Below are 19,622 nucleotides of genomic sequence, written 5' to 3' on the forward strand. Positions count from 1 at the left end.
ATGAAGTAACAAGGCCATTATGCCGCCTTTTAGTCTATAACTCAAGGCTGAAAGCCATTCATTTCAAGGCCATTATGCCGCCTTAACTCAAGGTTCAAGCCCATTCATTTTGAATGAAAGGTATGAAAACAAGAGTAGCTAGTTCATTGTGTTGAAGAAAATACTGAAAACAATGTTTCCAGGTTGAAACAACACATCCAATGTGTTGTTTTGTACTTGGATATGTTCACACTAAAGTGCCTTGTATGAAGGACAGGCGCTGCCCGCCCTACAGCACATGCTATCAACATAAGCAGACTTCAATTTTGAAACTCTGGAAAGTACAAAATACTGAAAACATTTGAAACTTTGTGTAGAACAGCATGGCATATTTACCACCTACAATGTATAAATCTTATATTTTCTAGACAAGCTGTCAAACACACACAAGACTATTATGGAACAGTGCAGCAGATGCTGGTGTACGGACAATGTATTATAGTTCTGCCTTTATGAAAATACAACAGGTTAATTACACAGTTTGTTAGGCAGGAGAGGGGGGTTGCTGGTGGTAGTCTGGTGCCTCTGTGGCCGACAGCATGTCCGTAGTGGTGTAGACCAGGGGTTCTCAACCCGTGGGTCACGACCCCTAAGGGGGTCGCCAAATTATTTTGGGGGGTCCCCAAATTATTTTCAAAAATATTTTTTGCAACTGAATGGCTGGAAAATAGAAATTAAGAGTGTATGCATACATGCATACACTTTCCATAATGATTATATCCATGGTTACAGTATTCATTTATTTTATGATTTATTATTAAGGTCAGTTTTATTGGTGGTGGGGCAGGGCGGGGGTCGCGAGACATGGCCAAAGCATTTCCGGGGGTCCCCAGCCAAAAAGGTTGAGAACCCCTGGTGTAGACAGACCGACCAACAGCTCGGACGAGCCGCTCTGCCACTTGTGTATTGCTGTGATTGGACCCTGATACAAAGTGGTCCACATCATCGGCACATTTCTCATAAAGCTAGTAAGAGCTACTGTATTCTCAACTTTTAAAAGCGCTTTGCCAGAAAAAAGCGCTCAGACCAGCTAGTGCCTTCTAAAAGTGTGGCCTTTTGTTTCTCATAGGGTGTAATGTTAAAAGGAGGTGGCTATTCTTTCTTAAGCCAACTCCACACTGCCGACGGTCGGCTGCCGACGGTCGGCTGTCAACAGTCGTGAAATTGCCGGCAGGAGACTCCCGACGAGAAGCTCGCCGTCGCTTGCCGTCCATATCGCCTTATCGACACGTCGGAACCCGTTGATGAGGAACCAAACAGAAAGGCACCTAGCGTGAAGTGAATAGTGTGAACTGTGAACACAGCCTTACTGTGGTATTCACTTTGAAGTGCATGTAATAAGTCAAAATAATAGCATGGCTTGATCTGAAATTCAGTTTCAGCTTCAGATGGTCATGAGTGCTCAGGGAAGAGCCATTAGGGGGTTAAAGGAGTAGTTCCATCAAATTACACAATTCAATTACACACCCCCACGAAGGCTTGAATTCATGGAGATTCCTAAGCCAATAATTTGATGGCCCCGGAGACTCAATCGACCTGCATTTGACCTTCAAATTACTGTCTTAGGAAAGCGGGGGGGAAAGAAATAACACATACTACAGGTATTTTCAGAGAAATCTATGTCTTGTTTAGAACTACAGGCCCTGTAACACATCTTCGTAACTTATATCAATATGTGGAATTTAACGTTAAAAAAATAGAACTACTGCATAAATGGAACAATGAATTGAATCACGTTTTTAATGTCAAAGTCAAAAAGCAGAAAGCCAAAAATAGAAGGCCATTGTGGTGCATGGGTTTGCCCAATTACTGGATGCCGGCGTAAAGTTGATCTATCTGTGGCTGGAACAGTGCTTTCAGCTCTGCCCTCTTGGCCTTGAGCGTAGGAGTTAGAAGACCATTCTCAATGGTCCACAGTTCTGGATGGAGATGCAAAGCCTTCACCTGTAGGTGAGAGAGGAAAACCATGTGGTAACATTGGAAACAAATAAGTTGACATTGTATTGTTTGCGCAATGTGGGAAGGTGAAATGTTTCCCCCCAGTAATGGGCCGTCCACAACAAGCACAATATATATTATAAATACAGTTAAAAAAGTCCACACCACAATATTTAATGATATCAGTGTGGATGGATGCTCATTGCTCACATCACCTAAACCTAACCCTAACCCATGTCTAACCAATGACTAGTCTAAACTAAGTATGCACCCCCAGTCTGTCATCAGCTTGGAGTGGACGATAATTAATAAATTACACTGTGCACAGTTACAACAATCATACAAGCCTTTGATACCAATACTTTTGTACTTTTACAAGTACATTTTGAATTCCAGACTTGGAAGTATTGATGCTTTTTTCCACCCCAGCTTCTCCATAGTAATAGTTAGGATGGGAAATGGGGAAAGATTCCACAGCACACAGGTTATGTGCAAATATGAATAACTAAGGAGGCCGCAGTCAATTATTAACTACTACTATAATTAATTACAATTAGTTACAACTGTGGTATTGTTTTATTGTATTGCTTCTGTGTACTGCAGTAACGATTTGTTGTTTTATTCCACCAAGTGCCTCTAAGCTAGTGTACTGCATTTTTATATTCCATTGTAAAGAACTTTGTTTTGAAAAGCGCTTTATAAATAAAGTTTATTTTTATTACTTGAGATCGTCTTGTAGATTGGCTATGTACAGTGAGGCTTTAGCCCACCAGCAGAAGGAGACATTTCTTTAGTTAATTTTGTTCCTTTCATTTTCTGGTAACTATCCTGTGTAATTCTGCAAAGATTCTGCAATTTTCCTTTGCATCTGGTAGAGCATGTGCCCGTTAATAGTTAATAGTCTAGTATAATTTGACCTAGTACAATAGTCAATTAGTTTGCAACTGGTGACCTGCTCAAATGACTTGAGTCCTGATTCTCTGCCCAGTTTGGTCATGTCAGAGAGAATAGCCTTCTTCATTTCCTGCAAGAGAAAGATGATTTGGTGATCACAGCAAAATAATCAGAGTTAACATTATTTATTTTTTTACAAATTATAGGGTGGACTTCACCAACCAACTGTCCCACTAGTGCATTGATGTCCATTTGGCATTTACATTATAAGCAGTATTCACATTAAACTACCGGTATCTGAGGTATTTTACAGACATACGTTTTCTGTTTGGAAGGAAGCCGAGGTAATGAACAAATGCCTAGCATCTACTGTATGATGATACAGCACATCTGACAGAGTCCTTACCTTGTTTGTGCACAGTTCCTCCAGTGAGCCATTCAAGCCTAGCTTCTGAGCAAAGCTTGGAAGGACCTCAGCATCTGGCACCACAATCGCTACCAGGCTAGACTAGAGACACACAGAGGACGAAAGAGGGATCACGCAGAGCTGTGAGGGATGTAGGGGGAAACCTCTGCTGTCAGACTGTCAGACTGAATTAAACACATGCATTTCCTTTTTGAAAAATGTAGTCGGAAACGTCTCATAATTGTTTTGATAATATCTCAATTAGGCCATCTTAACCACGGCATCCCTGTTTTGGGCAAATATTCAAAAATGACAGATCTACAGGTTCACAGCTGCCATGCGATGCATTGTGAGCTCACAGATTGGCTGCTGCCACCCATTATTGCTACTATGTGTCATAAAAGAAGTATCTACTACCTAATAATACTCACCCCCCGAGTACACATTGTTAAGGAACTAGATGTACCTGTAGACTGTCTCCATGCACAAACATCTGGGCTATGGGTTCGCTGCGTATATATACGTTTTCAATCTTCTCTGGTGCTATGTACTCCCCCTGAGCCAGCTTGAAAATATTCTTCTTTCGGTCAATAATCTTCAGCACTCCACTCTGATATGGATGAGCACAAATGTTTGATAATTAATACAAATCCAAACTTTACCATTACTTATAATGGGTCACAGAAAATTGATGGGAACATGTAAGTGGAACATCTGTAGGCAGTCAGTTTGTTTTGCAATATGGATACATTTAGGACGCATGCATGACAGTTAGAAATCACATTGCTATTAAAAGTGTTATCCATTATGCACCACTCAAAATGGACACTTGTGGGTAGACCTTTATACTCAATAAAATGTACACTCAGGATGTGTACTGTAGGTTACTGTAGGCTATGTGTCTTTTGGTCTTACCGGTAGCCATTTGCCAATGTCCCCGGTGTGAAGCCAACCATCTTTATCCAGGGCCTCTGCAGTCTTCTCTGGGTCTTTCAGGTAACCCTTGAACACATTATTGCCCTTGATACACACCTAGTAGAGACCGTGAAAAAGCAAAAATATGATCAAATAAAAATAATGTTACATGATGAGGGAGTTAGGCTTGGTAGATGCATGGCGACAACTTCACCCAAAGGAAAGGGATTTTTCATTTATGTCCCAAGTATATGGCAGTTATTCTAGGTTGGATTACTTTTGTGTTTCAAAGAAGGATCTTTTTCATATCAGAGAATGCACTATTGGACAGATCACTATTTCAGACCATGCCCCAGTTTCTATGAAAGTTGGCTTTGAGTCAGTTAACCACTTAAAGTACTGGAGGCTTAATGCCTGATTATTATCAGATGCCAGTATTAAGGAGGAAATAATGGGTGCCATTTTGGAGTACTTTGCTATAAATGATGGGATTGTTTCACCCTCAGTAGTCTGGGATGCAGGTAAAGCCACAATCAGAGGGAAGATTATTTCTATAGGAGCGAGAATAAAAAAGCAAAGGCTTGCAAAGCAACAAGAATTGGAAAACAAAATAAAAAGACTAGAAAAAGAATACAAACAGTTTGGGAATGGGAAAACACTGGAAGAATTAAAAGAAACCAGACAACAATTAGATGAGCTATTAACATACAAGGCCGAGGGGGCACTTAGGTATACTAATAGAAAATATTATGAGATGGGGAATAGGGCGAGCAGGTTGTTGGCCTTTCAACTCCGGAAGGCCCAATCTGGTCGTGCTGTGACTAAGATCAGAAACCAACCTTGTTGAAACGCAGCCTAAGCAGATCTTGGATGCCTTTGCAAAATTTTACGAACAATTATACAAGGGTCAAGAACAAGAATTTAAAAGAGAAAAGATTATTGAATTCCTGAGACCCCTTGAATTAAATAAATTGGCAGAGGGGGAAGCATCCAAACTAATAAAACGCATCACTGAGGAGGAAATAAGGGAAACTTAAAAAATAATAAATACTAGAAATACTAGGTATTTCAATACTCCTCTGGTCATCTCCTCATATGTGAAAACACCATCCATAGAATTGTGTTGGATAAAATGGGGGGAAATCGGGACCATACACACATTTTTTGGGACTGTCCAATAATTAAGGTTTTGGAAAAAGGTTAATAAGGAAATCGAAAAATGTTTAGGGTTGAATATTCCTTTTGGTCCCGAGTTATGTCTGCTTGGTATTATACCAGAGGAGGTGCGTGCATGGAGTTACATATTAAGGATACTTTTACTGATTGCTAAGAAAATGATAACAGTAAATTGGAAGGAAATAAAGCCACCTACTATAACCCAATGGAAGCAGAGACTGAAGCAGGTTTATATAATGGAAGAAATGACCGCAAGGTTACAATTACAAATGGACAGTTTCATACTTAGATGGACTTCTGTGATATTGTATTTGCGTGTTTCAATATATGTGTAGAGGTTGTTGGGTCTGTAAAAGTGTCATGTAGTGGTTGTGTCTGGGAAAAAAAAGGGAAAAAAAATAGCTTTTATATAACTGAAGTGTATTGTGATTCATGTCTCCAGCTCTTCTCCTGCCTAACTCAACTTGGAAAATAATTATGTATTATAGTAGTTATGTCAAGCTGTTTTTCTGTTTTTGTTTTTGGTGTATGTTTTGTTTCTTCTGTTTTTTTAGTTTTCATTGATTGTATGTTTTACCTGTGTTCGATCATTTATTATTATTTGGTGTAAAAAAAAGAAAACTTTTGAATAAAAAATGTTAAAGGTATATTCAGTGATTTCACTTAATTCAAATATCACTTATTTTTTTGTTTTGTTGTGATAATCCTCCCTACTATAGAGTGTGCTGGCCATATAAGGAGTTCCTCCCTGTCCCCAGTTAACCCCTGGGGGTCAAAAAAACGTAGGTTTCGTTTTTGACTCTCTATCCTGATTGGACGAAAGGCTGGGTCCCACAGCCAAAAACGAAACCTAAGGTTTTTTGAGTGAAATCACTGAATATACCTTTAACATCTGGCATCTATATAGTAGGTTTTACTTAATCATTTCAGCCAACACCTGATACCAACTGGTTCCTATCCCTCCCTGTTTGAGTGTCCTAATTAATGAAATCACCTGGTGTTGTGACAGGTTGGTAAGACAACCTCAGCATTCAATTACGTGTTGTGCCTGTGACGCAAGGTTATTATAATGTAGTTAATTAATTAACAGCCGTAATGAGTTTCCCCAGGGATAATAGAGATTAATAGGGCGAGAAGCTCAGTCACCCGTGAGGGACAAGGGACTAAAGCAGCTGCTCCTTTGCGCAGAAGGAGCCAGTTGAGGTGGTTTGGGCTTCTAGTAAGGATTCTTTGTGGTCACCTCCCAGGGGAGGCTTTCCTGGCACATCCAGCTGGGAGGAAATCACAGAGCAGAAATCACAGGTCAGTTGGAGTGATTAGATCTCCACACTGGCCTGGGGGTGGATGCCTCTAGATCCATGTTATTGCACCGACAATGACATGTCATAATAACCATTCCATACACTGTATATGGGCATATTTGTGTGCTCGCCACAGATACATTGAATCATTGAGAGAAATGGAGTAAAAATTAAGTCTGATGTCATTTACAAAGGACGCAATATAATCTGCACAATAATGCACAGTTATACAACAGGTCGTTTCGAGGAAGCAATCTGATTGGGTACCTAAGGATGGCTGCAATTCGAAACTGGCCTCTGTAAAATCTGAATCCCCCCCCCCCCCCCCCCCATCCCCATTTCCCCTCACTGTATAATGTATCTTTTCCCTTTTTTACTTCCTATATGATGAATTCCTGTTCTGTTCTTTAGCTACATAGAAATGTCTATTTGTATGTCTCTAAATGTTTGTATGTCTCTAAATGTTTTGATGAATTGAATAATGTGGACCCTGTTGTAAACAAGTGTAATGCTTAATTGGGTCGTCCACTCACAGTTAACAGTCTTTGTATTGAGTTTGTGCTTAAAATGTACTGTAAATTCTACAAACTGTTAATAAATATTTCAATCAATCAATCAAAATTGGTTGAAATGGCCTTCTAGCCGTAGTTCAAACGAATACTGGACTACTCGCCCCGGTGCTTGCCCGTTTTTCCTCCCGGAATTTTCCCCAGTGAGGGGGATAACTTTGTAATATGCTATTGGCTGTTTGTATTCTTTTTGGAAAAATATAAAAAGATACTCCTGTGGAAAGGCTATATTATTTGACTTATATTGAACCTATAAACAATTATTATATTATATAATATATATAATTCTATATATTATATTATTATTATAGTATTATTTAGTATATGTAAGGTTTTGCCCCCTCAAATGGTACCTCGTCAGATAATCCCCACATATAACAACTTCTGTGAACAGACTTCACTGTAGTAGCTTTTCATAAATTATATTTGTACTTAGGCTGTTCTGCTGTCATGAAAGTTTATAGTTAGAGAAATTCAAAGTCCAGCCGTCTGCTGTCCAACCTCTCCCACCCCTCACTGGGGACCGTTCAAACGAGCACCATTTCTGGTCGTAGTGACTACATCTGTCATTAAAGAAAAAAAAATCAGCTAATTCTTAGTTTTAAGGGTAACTGGGGTGTTTAACTTTAACTTGATTATTGCAACGACAGTGATGCGGTCAGGAACGAGACGTAGTCGAGTTCCTGACCGCATCACTGTCGTTGCAATAATCACGTTAAACCACACCCTCTCGTGTAATATTGCTTAATTCAGCTTGTTGACTGTCAGTTGCTATTGAACTTACCTCTCCTTCACCATTGGAGGCAAAGTAGTTCATATCCTCAACATCCACTAACTTCACCACATTGCATGGCACTGGAATCCCAACATGGCCTATGGAAATCAAATCAGAGTTTTGCTCGGCAAACACGTGATGAACACAAATTCTAAGGTATGCATGTGGGAACTATCTAGGTCTCCATACGATAGATTTTAAGTCTTACACCATCCGTTATTGCAGTTGCAATGCTGTTCCACTGTACCGTACAGTACTGTAAACATTTTACATTTTACAAAGCTCACAACGTGTCGATGTAGATCGGCAGTTTTCAGGGTTTTTTAATGTTTTTAAAAACTTGGGAAAAATGCCTAAAAGGATAATGGGGTAAGGCGGCACACAAAATGGGGTAAGGCGGCACACAAGATATAGGGCCCGTGTTTTCTGTGGTGAAATATAATACATACCAGAGGTGGCATCTCCAGGCATAGTGCAGGTACAGCCGGCAGTGCACTCTGTTTGGCCATATGCCTCGAAAATCTAACAGAACCAATCAAACCAAGAGTGAATCAAACCTCAGGTGAATCAATACAGATGAACTTAACAGTATACCAGTAAGCACACTGTGTACAGTAGCTGTGGGACTGTGTAGGAGTGCTGAAGCATGCTTTATATTGCAATACAATGAGAGTTCATAATGGTCATGGTCAACCACATTTGGTGCCAATGGAGAGAATGCAACTTTCTTGCCTTTATTATGAAGTCCAATTGTAAATAGTGTGACAACAAACTAGTAAACACCGAATGAAGAATGGCATCGAGAAAACGGCCAGTATTTTTGAGGAAGTTAAAAGATTGTGACAAATGTGCTACAATAGTAAAGAAGTTTATTGATATGCCATTCAAAGCAAAGTAGGAATATAGAAGTTTGCAGAATAAGTAAAGATACTGTAGATTTACCTGGCAACCCAGAGAAGCCCTGAGGAAGTCGAGAACGGCTGGAGAGATGGGTGCTGCTCCCGTTACCATCACCCGCACGCGACCCCCTAGAGACTCCTTGAACCAAGACACGTTCAAGGAAAGCAAGAATTTAGAGAGCCACTTTCCCCCATGACATACACACACATACAGTATGGTGTCTTTTTTGGTTATTTGTACACAGCCTTTATTGGATGGCTACAGCGGAGAGAGAAAGGGAGTAATATGCAGCAAATGGTTGCTGCATGTTATTTAGAGCCCATGTGGTACGCAACCCAACTATCGGATCACCCATAGAATGGTTTGGACATTATGCTTGTGAGACATACGCGTACCTGGACTTTGTGGAAGATGAGCGAGTCCCATATGCTGTTTTGCCTGATGACACCTTCCCTTACTTCTGCAAGTTTCCTCTCCACAGCAAAGTTCAACAGCCATTTCTTAAAACGTGTATTGGCTCCACTATGAACCTATAGAGACAATTATATGTTCACATATATTTATGCTCCATTGTAAAACAATGTCATACGCCGAGATTACAAGCTTTCAATGTCCTGCATCTGTGACGTGTTGAGCTTGGAAATCAGCTATTTTCTGCATGCGACACAGTTGTATGACAAGAGTATCAATCAGGCTTGATACAGTGACAGTGTGACAGACAGTGTGTTCCTGGGACTGACTTTGTCATAGACACGGTTGAGAAGTCGAGGCACCACAGGGAAAATAGTGGGCTGTAGGGCTTTCATGTCATCTGGCAAAAGTCTGATGTCCCCCTGGAAGAAGCCCACTCTGGCCCCAGAACCATACATCACTGCCTGAAAGAGCACAGAAAAGTTTCCTTATTTATAAAATGTATATTCTTTAAAAGCGATCTTCATTCCATGACCATGCCCCATTTAACACTGATTTTATCGTGATATGCAGTTTTGGTGTCCATATTGTACCTAGGGGCGGCAGTGGCTCAGGGGTAGAGTGACCGGATGGGAACCGCAAAGTTCCCAGTTCAATCCTGGGCTTCACCCAGAGTTAGTGTGGAAGTGTCCTTGAGCAAGACTCTAAACCCCTAATTGCTCCCGATGTGCAGGTTGGTGCCTTGCATGGTTTCCTCCGGCATCGTTGTGTGATTGGGTGAATGAATGTAATGCACAATCTCTGTAAAGCGCCTTTGCTATATAAATGCACCATTTACCTGTACAACCCTCTCAAACATGTGTGCCAAAGGCAGGAATGAAATGCTGACATCTTGGGAATTTGGTGCAACAGCTATCTGTGAGAAACAAGAGGCCCTCGTTAGTATCAGGTCTGTTCACAAATGTACTGTGATTATCCATAACCAACTTAAACCTTTGCGATCATGATGTAAAAACTGCAAAGATGTAAAAACAACTTGGCGTTGCGATTTTGTACTTGGCTATTTTCAGCAAAATTGAATGCAGCGCAAAATCAGGAGGGGCCCTTAATACAGAGCCCTGGAGGACTCCAGTCATATCAACATATTATGGTTAAGTGGTTAAAACGAATGACGAATGCCGTCTACATACTGTACCTCAAAGCTTTTGATCATGCCAGCAGCATCAGAGACCACATTCTCATGGGTCAGCATAGCTCCTTTAGGGTTTCCTGGGGAAGCACATATTGGCAGAGTTAGGAACAAGTAAGGGGTGCACGTCTCTAGACCGTCAGGTTGAGTGAGCTACCCAAGCGCTCTGTGCCACGCTATGAGCTTGTAGATCTGCCATTTTTGAAGAAAAAAATACTAATTATGAAAAGTTGTGCAAATCTTTGACTATATATTTTTAAAGCAAATGTTTTTTACTCAAATCCATGCTTCTGGGGGTCCCTGGAACGAACATATTTTGAGATGCATATGATTTTGCGTGGTCCTTGACATGAAAAGGTTTGAGAACCTGCACTGATATTTTTCAGAAATCTAAAAAAATGGATTTAGAAATGTGTAGAATCGGCCTCAGGTCTTAATGGGTTCTGTATGCATATAGGATTGCGTGGTACGCAATTTACACACAGCCCGATTGCAATTTGTGTGTAGATAGATAGATCTATATCTATATATAAATAATAAAACAAAATCAAGAGAATGGAGTAAATGATCACCTGTAGTGCCACTGGTGAAGCATATGATACTGAGGTCCTCTGGCTTCGGCGGCTGAGAGAACATAGAATGAACAAATTAATATCACCATCATCATCTGTTCCTGCATCGGATACTGTAAATGCAGTAGAGACATGCACTTTGTAATACTTACAACTGGCTTTTGGAGATTGTTTTTCCCCAGTGTCTGAAAAACAACTTTAGCGTTAGCAACAGGCGTGGATTTACTGTAGGCAAAGTAAGGCATTTGCCTCACTTGTTTACGTTTTTGGCTCCCCTCAGTAGAGTGGCTTTTTGTGTATTATTTGCTATGCATTTTGCCCTATTCAAGGCTGACAGTGTATCAGACAGAAGAAGGCAGGCTGCCTGGTCCTGCCTACCTCGTATTGGCGTTGTCTTACTCAAAGAGTTCCTGGCTCCGGCCCTGGTTAGCAACCACCACACACACACAAGTACTTTTCACCAGGGTTTGATTTGCCTTTTTTCCCCTATCCCTCTTCGGTCATTCGTTTTTATCACTACTGGGGTATGTTTCTGGTCAGACTAAATGCACAAGTTTCATTTTGGGAAATGTAGACCGATACGTTTGATAATATCACAATTAAACAATTTTATTACAAAATATATTTTAATCACATGAATCCTGGCATCCTTATTTTGGGCATAATTTTAAAATGTGTCAAAACGTAATATACCATCAAATAAACAAAAAGAAGACTCACAACGTGGCATATTATGAGGTGTTGTGAGTAGTAGGTCAGCTATTTCCGTTGTTTGTCATACGAACATACACCCCACCACCACCATTAAATGGAACCCGGCCTTTAAGTTCATTGGGTCCATTTTCCTCACCTCTACAGCCTCCCAGGACAGGATATCCAGGCCACACTTGGCTCCTCGATCAACCAGCTCAGGGTCAAAGGAATCCATAATGACAATGGTCTTGAGTACAGGTGTCTGCCCGGTCTCTCGGTTCTGAAGCAACATCTCAGCCTTGTTTTGTTTGTCACAAAGCACAGTGGAGATCTCCGCTGTAGGTGCACGCACAGACAAAACATTATCTATATATACCCAATGTTTTCATTGCTAACCTGAGGCGTTATAGTCATGAGATCAAGCCAATATTGATTCAGTTCGTTTATAAAATACATTTAGTTTGTCATATTTTAGTAATATCAAAGGTTTGAGTCTAGATTTAGTCGACTAAATATAAAGTGTTGGACGACTAAATCTACAGTTGATTTTGTCGACAATTTTATTTTTGCAGGCCTTTGTGGCGTAATGATTTTACACTTGATTGCATGCCGATCTACAAGCTGTGAGCATACATGTAGATCTGCTCATTTCAGAGCGCAACACAGGAGCCCATGCAACCTTTTCTTTTAGTTCTACTGTATCTCTTCTCCACTATTCCCTCCCTCGTGTTTTAGTCTAGTTTTTATTTGTTGACGAAATTGTCAATATATTTAGTTTTAGTAATAGCTTAGTTTTTATTTCGTTTTCGTCTGTGAAAAAAGGTAGTCGACGAACATGTTTCGTCATAGTTTGTCAGCAAAATCTAAACTGATAGTATAATTGTTAAAGCAGATCAGCAATGAGCAAGTGTGAAGGTGAAATGTGAGAAGAGGATTAGTGCAAGTGAAAGAAAGCAGCTAGAGCTCAACATAGATCCTATCTGCCTGTCTAACTCCAGGGATTATTAGATTTAAACCAAGCCATGTAATTAACACCATTAATGAGGCGCAAATAGTGGAAGAATAGAGAGACTCCAATTACCTCGGTCAATAATGAACACAAGAGCCTCAGGACCCAGAGTGTCGTACAGGGGAACGGCCACCATGGAGTAGGTGTAACAGGCCAATTCACCAATAATCCACTGGGAATGAAAACGTAATGTCAGTTTGACCCCTGTGAAAGGGCTTATTTTATCCACATCAAATGTTTCAGAAAGGATAAACTTGACCATGAACTGATTGGTCCCGTTTACTTTTTCCACCGTCTAAATCCCGCGCCGAATTTGCTGTCCGACAGTGGAACATCCATAATGAAGTATGTACATCAATTCCAGAAGCACTGATGAATACCCTAGGCACCCCAACAAGCTGTGACACGGCCCCCCTCGCAACAAACCACTTGAACTTCACTGCCAACAATTGCCAACAAGCTCACAATGCGTCACAATACGACGTGTTGTGAGCTTGTAGATCGACAATTTTTGGCGAAGACATTTGGTGTTGACGAAAAACAGCGTTCCAACTACAATTGTAACTCAGGTCTGTTTCACTAAGACTAGAGAGAAGTGGCCAACTTGTCAGCAGTGTCATCTTGTCCTAATAAAGGTCATCTCTAGCTTGAGGCCCCCTGAGGCTCAACCCGTCTTTCCCGTCGCGTTTTGCATCGCCCATTCTTCTTACCTCAGGTCTATTCTGGGCAAAGATGCCAATGAAGGTATCAGGGTTCGGCTTCAGGCCCCTGTGAAGAAGCCCTGATCCCAAATGCTCTGCCCTATCAGACACCTTCAGAAAGACAATAGTAGCATAAAGGTCATTTTGACAATACAACAGCAGCTCACTGCCATATTGAATTATATTATTTACCAATGGCACAAATGTGTTCATTTGATATTGTACCTGTTTGTACTTCAACCACTGATATGGCTTTCCTGGGCTTCTGTAGCCTAAGCATGGCCCATTACCTACAGTACAAAGAAGGAATGGGAATTATTAGAACAAAGATATGTCAAAACTAACATTCGGAGTGTTACACGGTATAGGCAAGTTTGAACAAACGTGACTAACGATAACAATTCAAAGTTTCAGCTAACTTTAATGTTTTTCATCCACATCGCATAAGCCATTTGAGGTGATGCAGTACACAAATAGGCAATAGGCTTTGCCTATATTTTAGATTCTAGGATAGAATATAAATACAGGTCAAATTAAAAGGCAAATCCACTGTAGAAATACTTTGAACTCAAACCCATACTAAACCCTGCTATGGTTAATTTATTATCCCCTTCCGGAAACCTTTTTTTTTACTTTATGTGACTGCAATGTAAATACAACAGATTTAGCAAAGATGCTAATGTACATCCGCAGTCCCCATACATGCAATACAAAATAAAAGCAGAACAGGCAAACCGTGGAATACATTACAATAGAAAACAAGCATCCATACAAGAACATACACAAGGTGTAAAGTGTATCTATATGGTTTAGCAGTATTTTATTTATAGGGAACACAGATTTATTGTGCACAAAGTACAGTAATGCTTCCAAGTAATACAGGATATGCTGTCAAATGCACTAGAATATTAGTCTACTTTAGATAAAAGAAAACAAAGACCCCACTCGTTACGTTGTGCCAGCCAGTCTATGGACTTTTAAAGTTTTGCTAAAAGCAGTGACGTCAGGTGGCAGCCACAGTGGGCACCCCTAACTTCACACACGTGACACAGCTATGGTTGAGAAAGAGTACGAGGAAGAGTAAAAGGGAATTGTGATCACCTGAAACCCTCAGACCCCTCTGGAAAACCTCATACATGGTCTTGGCATCATCATAGTAATAGGCCAGCAGGTTGTTGTTGTCTTCCAGCACAGCGCTCTTCCTGGCTCCATCCTACACATGGACATGTAATAATATTCTGAGAACGTACTGGTACTTCCGCACTTTCACTACAGGGAAGTGTGGCATGTTGGGTGACTTCCATCACCCTTAATCTTTCAACTCGACAACTTCTACACTGTAAATTCTGCATCCTTAATTTAACAACTCTGTAGTCCTAGAGTTATACATTTGTATACAGTAACTCTTTCACACAACACCACAAATTAGTATTATTATTATTAAAGTAGCATTGGTTAGTCATTTGCCATCGGGAAATGTTGGACCAATGACAAGGCTTGTAGGAAATCTTTGAATGCAGACCAGAGCCCCTAGGTGTCAGATTTATTTTTGGGCGAGGGGGGGGGGGGGGGGAGCATTTAACCCATTGCTGGCTGAATACAAAAATAAATAAATGGCATTACTTTTTTTTCCATATATTAACAAGTAAGATGCACGCATACGCCTGGGTGATGGCAGACTGCTGGGCAGGCGCTGGTGATTTGGCATGGCGGGTCAGATCAACATATGGAATGAATTCCTTATGTACTGGGCATATATGGAGCGTGTCTTGTGTACAGGGTTTGATGAGATCAGATCAACATATGGAATGTCAGAACAGGTCAGCTCCATATATGGAGATCAGAACAGGTCAGCTCCATATATGGAGATCTAAGGGTGGCAGCGGGGGAAGTGACTTGAGTGTACGGAGTTTGATGAGGTCTGGCCATATATGGAGCGTGTCTTGAGTGTACATTGGGTTTGATGAGGTCAGATCAACATATGGAATGTCAGAACAGGTCAGCTCCATATCTGGAGATCTAAGGGTGGCAGCGGGGGCAGTGTCTTGAGTATACAGGGTTTGATGAGGGCCCAGGTAGGGCCAGGCCTTACTTTCCGGGTTTATGGAGCGTGTGATGTCACGAGGCGTGATGATCTAAGGGTCTCCATGATGTCGCGTGGTGTCACGAGGCATGACCATATATGGAGGCGTTTTATGGCCATATTGACATTCCCATATATGGGGAAGGGCCCCTGCCGATGTCGTCTACGTCGCGATCCCTGATGATGTCAAGTGATATCACAAGGCATGACCATATATGAGGGGCGTGACGGACCATCGGGAAATGCACATTTTCATAGTAAATGGTCGCAATCATTACATTATTTTCCATATATTATTACTTATTATAGCTTAAAGCAGAAATACATTTTGATAAACACCATCTCTAACAGACTGAAGGCCCGGGAAAGAGATTATGTTTTGAGACATTTTGTTGCTACTCCTACAGATTTTGTCCAAAACGTACAAGTTTATCTCTGTTGTCACAAAGCCCTGGGTAGGGCACCCAGCCATGCTAAGATATGCAATCTGTGGAGTACTGCTTTCTAGTTGCCACTTGCTATTGAAACGATTAGTCCGGCAGCCTGGGTGTGGAATGGGACATTTGGTATATAGTTTTTGAGTGGTGCAACCACTCCATTAAGTAGCCATTATGCTTTAAGTAAATAAAATAAATTGAAAATCTTACGTTATATAGGCCGTTAATGGTGTGGTCACATATATCCCCCTATAAAAATAATTGCTCAATAACGTCAGCAAGTGGATTCATGAATGTAGACAATTTTAGGCAAAAAAAAAAAAAAAAGAACTACCAGTATACCAAATTTCCCACTTTAAAAAGCCTATTGGCTGCCGGACTAGATTACTTGGTCCACTATGCCAAAGATGGGAAACCAAAAATGTTACCTTGATGCCCCGGGTTTGACAGATGAGGCTAGCAGGGGAAGGGATGGCTTTGGGTCTGGTGTTGAGGTAGACCAGGGTAGCAGCTGCTACAGCAAACAGTGTGACGATCGCTGACGTGGGCAGTGGGGAGAACAGTAACTGGAATAGCAACTCCATGCCGCACGGTCTACAGAGGGAAAGACCAATTTGGTGACGCATTCAGACTTCAAGTTGTTTTTGCATCAGACGTTTCATGAAAACAGAGAAAGTCATGCCGATATTTCAGTAAAAATATAAAAGCCCTATGGGCCTCATGGCTCAGCAAGTCTTACTTTTCTTCTGTTGATATTATTCTTCTGCCATCACTTGGTGAGGTCAAAGTCAGCTTTCATTGTGCAATAATCCTCCTCAAAGATGCAATGCAAGATAGAGTACTCCACTGATGCCCGAGATAGGAGATACATTATAGTGCTCAAAAACCCCTCCTTTGTTCAATGTACATCAAATACATGTACATGAAAATATCTGTTCTACATGCAGATAACCTGTTTTCACCAAATGCGCACCCCAGAATAGGAATCACTAGTGTTCATGTGGTAAAGTCACATCCAAGTTCAGCAACATCAGGTTAATCAGTAGCCCCATTTGGAACCTCACTTTCGTGGAGAGTTAGGTTCTAGTTCCAGTCTACAGGGCTAGTTAATCAGCCCTGTAGCCCGGCAAGTTGTTTGCAAAATTCTTGTCATCACTAGTCATGATCGACGAAGGAAATGCATTTGATTCAACAATGTAGCAAGTGTGAACACTTGCTATGGCATTATGGTGAATGCCGAACCATAATAAAAGCTCAGTGAATCATACTTCAAGGGCATCAGCACAGGATAATATCCTACTAGATAACACATTGCCACACCATCAAAACACATTATTGTCAGTGCCATGTAATGAGTTGTATTCATGCGCTGTGCATGCATTCAGAATCGGAAACTATCAATTCCTGTAATTATGTGGTGATTATAGCCACAATTTGCCACATTTGATTTTTTTTATTTTTATATGTTGAATCTAGAATCGTGAAGCACATTGACAGCCATCGAAACGGAAATCTGATTGTATTAAATTACGTTAAACTCACCAACATTGCAGCTGTACAAAAAGCTTGAATTTTGTATTCTGCAAAATGTAAAAATCCACCGTAAACATTTTATGAGCTACTTTCTGTCAAGTACCGGTTTTGAATTTGCACATATGCAGGAGGTTGCGTTATTGAAAACGAGCGCTTCTAAACTCCAACACAAATAATCACCTGCACAGAATTTAATGACAGAAGGTACTCATTACATGTCTACTACCAATGCTACCATGGATTTGTATGAAACCAACACTTTGCAGATAGAAAGAGGATAATTCCAAGCTTTTCGCACAGATACAATATAACGTTGTTTAATACAATCAGGACTTTTGGATACAGTATGGGCTGTCAATGGTCGGCGTATAGCAACTCTAGATTCAACAACAAAAAAGTAGGATTAGGAGCTAGTAGAATTAGTAATGATATGCTGAAGTGAACTGCTACTGTAGCTCTCATTGTCATCTCTGTTCCATCAGGCGGCTGAAGTTTAAACAAAACCTACCAGGGCAACACTACACTTGTTTACCTGCCAGTGGTGTGTCAGGGTCTCACAGTGGTCCTCTCCGATGTCCCCCAACAGAGTGACACGAGGGTGTGTGTTGGTGTGTTTGCAGAGCAGATGGTCTTCCCCTGGTCTGCTGGCTGGTACAAGGAGAATGAGGAAGTCGTGTCAGGCAAGTCAACCTTTGAACTTTGGCCACTATCATTTCCACTGATAACATGAGCACCTATTAGACCACCAGAGCCACAGACAAGACAGAACTGTTCAGATCCCTTGCAAAACTATTAAAACATGTATTGTGCAATTGATTTACCCTGAATTTCCACATCAACCAAATGATTGATGCCCACGATGACACTGTAAACAATGAGTGTGTGGAATATGAGTGAACATTTTCAACATTTATGCAATTTCCTTTCATTCATATATAAATACATGCAAAAATCTATTTCAACAACAAAGTGTTCCGCTATATGAGCATGGGGCTACATTATCGGGATATTTTCAGAGGTCGGGCAGGATGTTAGGATGTTTGATTTCATTACTGGTTGAAAGGGTGAGCCTTTCTCTCCTTTCCATCTTGTTCACAGTCTAAACATTATATCCAGCCGCAGTATAATGAAGAAATGTCTTCACACATTGTATTTGTAAAATGTCAAATTGAGGACCTGCACTAACAGCAAATGTTTTCATCTTACCCTACCAGGTTGGAGTCATGTAAATTGGTCTAAATAGTCTTGTTAGTACGGTCATTTTTATTTCTTCAGGGTTATCGGCATGCAAGGTGTGGTAGATTGCAGCAGGCCTGTTTGTAAGCAGATGCTAAGGCAACATGTTGGGATTTAACTGAGCCAGTCATTTCACTATAAATACATAAAATCAGATTATGCAAGTTCAGAGTTTCCAAATCGTATCATGGAAGTTGCACGTTTGTGTACTTCAAGGTGTCAAATCTGTGCTCCTTTAAGTCACACACTGACTGCAATAATGAAAAACTCAAAATGGAGTTGTATGGTTCCTCGGCTGAAGCCCCGCTTCAGTTAGATAGCAAGCTGAACGAACGAGGCGTGTGAAATACCATGGAAAGATTACCTGGTGTGATTATACCTACCTACAGTAGGTTGTTAGTGGACAGGATGATAGGAGGTCCCCAGGGGAAAAGCCAGAGCAGCTTAGCACAGCATCACCTTCTAATGTCTCATCTGCACACCTGTGATCGTTATCACCTTCAACTGAACCCAGGTGAGACTCCACACAGCAGAAAGGCATCATCTGCTTTTTGCAAACTACTGCCAGTATGTAAACTCACACTGATGTATTGAACATGCATACAAACAAATATATTTTTCCTGTTTATTTGTGATATGTAAAACATTATTTAAAAAAAGATATTTGTGGAAATCTGAAAAGTAATTATCATTACTTGAAGAACCCCACATTGAAAATATAATGTGTACGAGCCCTAAGCAAAATTGTGTGTGTGTGTGTGTGTGTGTGTGTGTGTGTGTGTGTGTGTGTGTGTGTGTGTGTGTGTGTGTGTGTGTGTGTGTGTGTGTGTGTGTTTGTGTGTGTG

The 19,622-nt window shown here is 40.8% G+C and overlaps 1 protein-coding gene across 1 annotated transcript; it reads right to left on the minus strand.

The window, feature by feature from the left end:
- Nucleotides 1-1,845: 1,845 nt before the first annotated feature.
- acsl5 (acyl-CoA synthetase long chain family member 5) lies at nucleotides 1,846-16,592 on the minus strand (the record flags this gene model as incomplete). The annotated part of the gene is made up of 20 exons (XM_083786976.1): nucleotides 1,846-1,983; nucleotides 2,930-3,001; nucleotides 3,278-3,379; nucleotides 3,744-3,887; nucleotides 4,193-4,309; nucleotides 8,023-8,111; nucleotides 8,463-8,535; nucleotides 8,956-9,051; nucleotides 9,309-9,443; nucleotides 9,654-9,788; nucleotides 10,163-10,240; nucleotides 10,520-10,593; nucleotides 11,086-11,137; nucleotides 11,238-11,270; nucleotides 11,936-12,114; nucleotides 12,860-12,959; nucleotides 13,498-13,599; nucleotides 13,714-13,778; nucleotides 14,590-14,701; nucleotides 16,437-16,592. The coding sequence occupies 20 exons, from the start codon at nucleotides 16,590-16,592 to the stop codon at nucleotides 1,846-1,848; spliced, it is 2,052 nt and encodes a 683-aa protein (XP_083643102.1).
- Between the last annotated feature and the right edge of the window lie 3,030 nt (nucleotides 16,593-19,622).

The sequence above is a fragment of the Protomyctophum parallelum genome (genome assembly GCF_964188405.1).
Source record: "Protomyctophum parallelum genome assembly, chromosome: 17".
Lineage (NCBI taxonomy): Eukaryota > Metazoa > Chordata > Actinopteri > Myctophiformes > Myctophidae > Protomyctophum > Protomyctophum parallelum.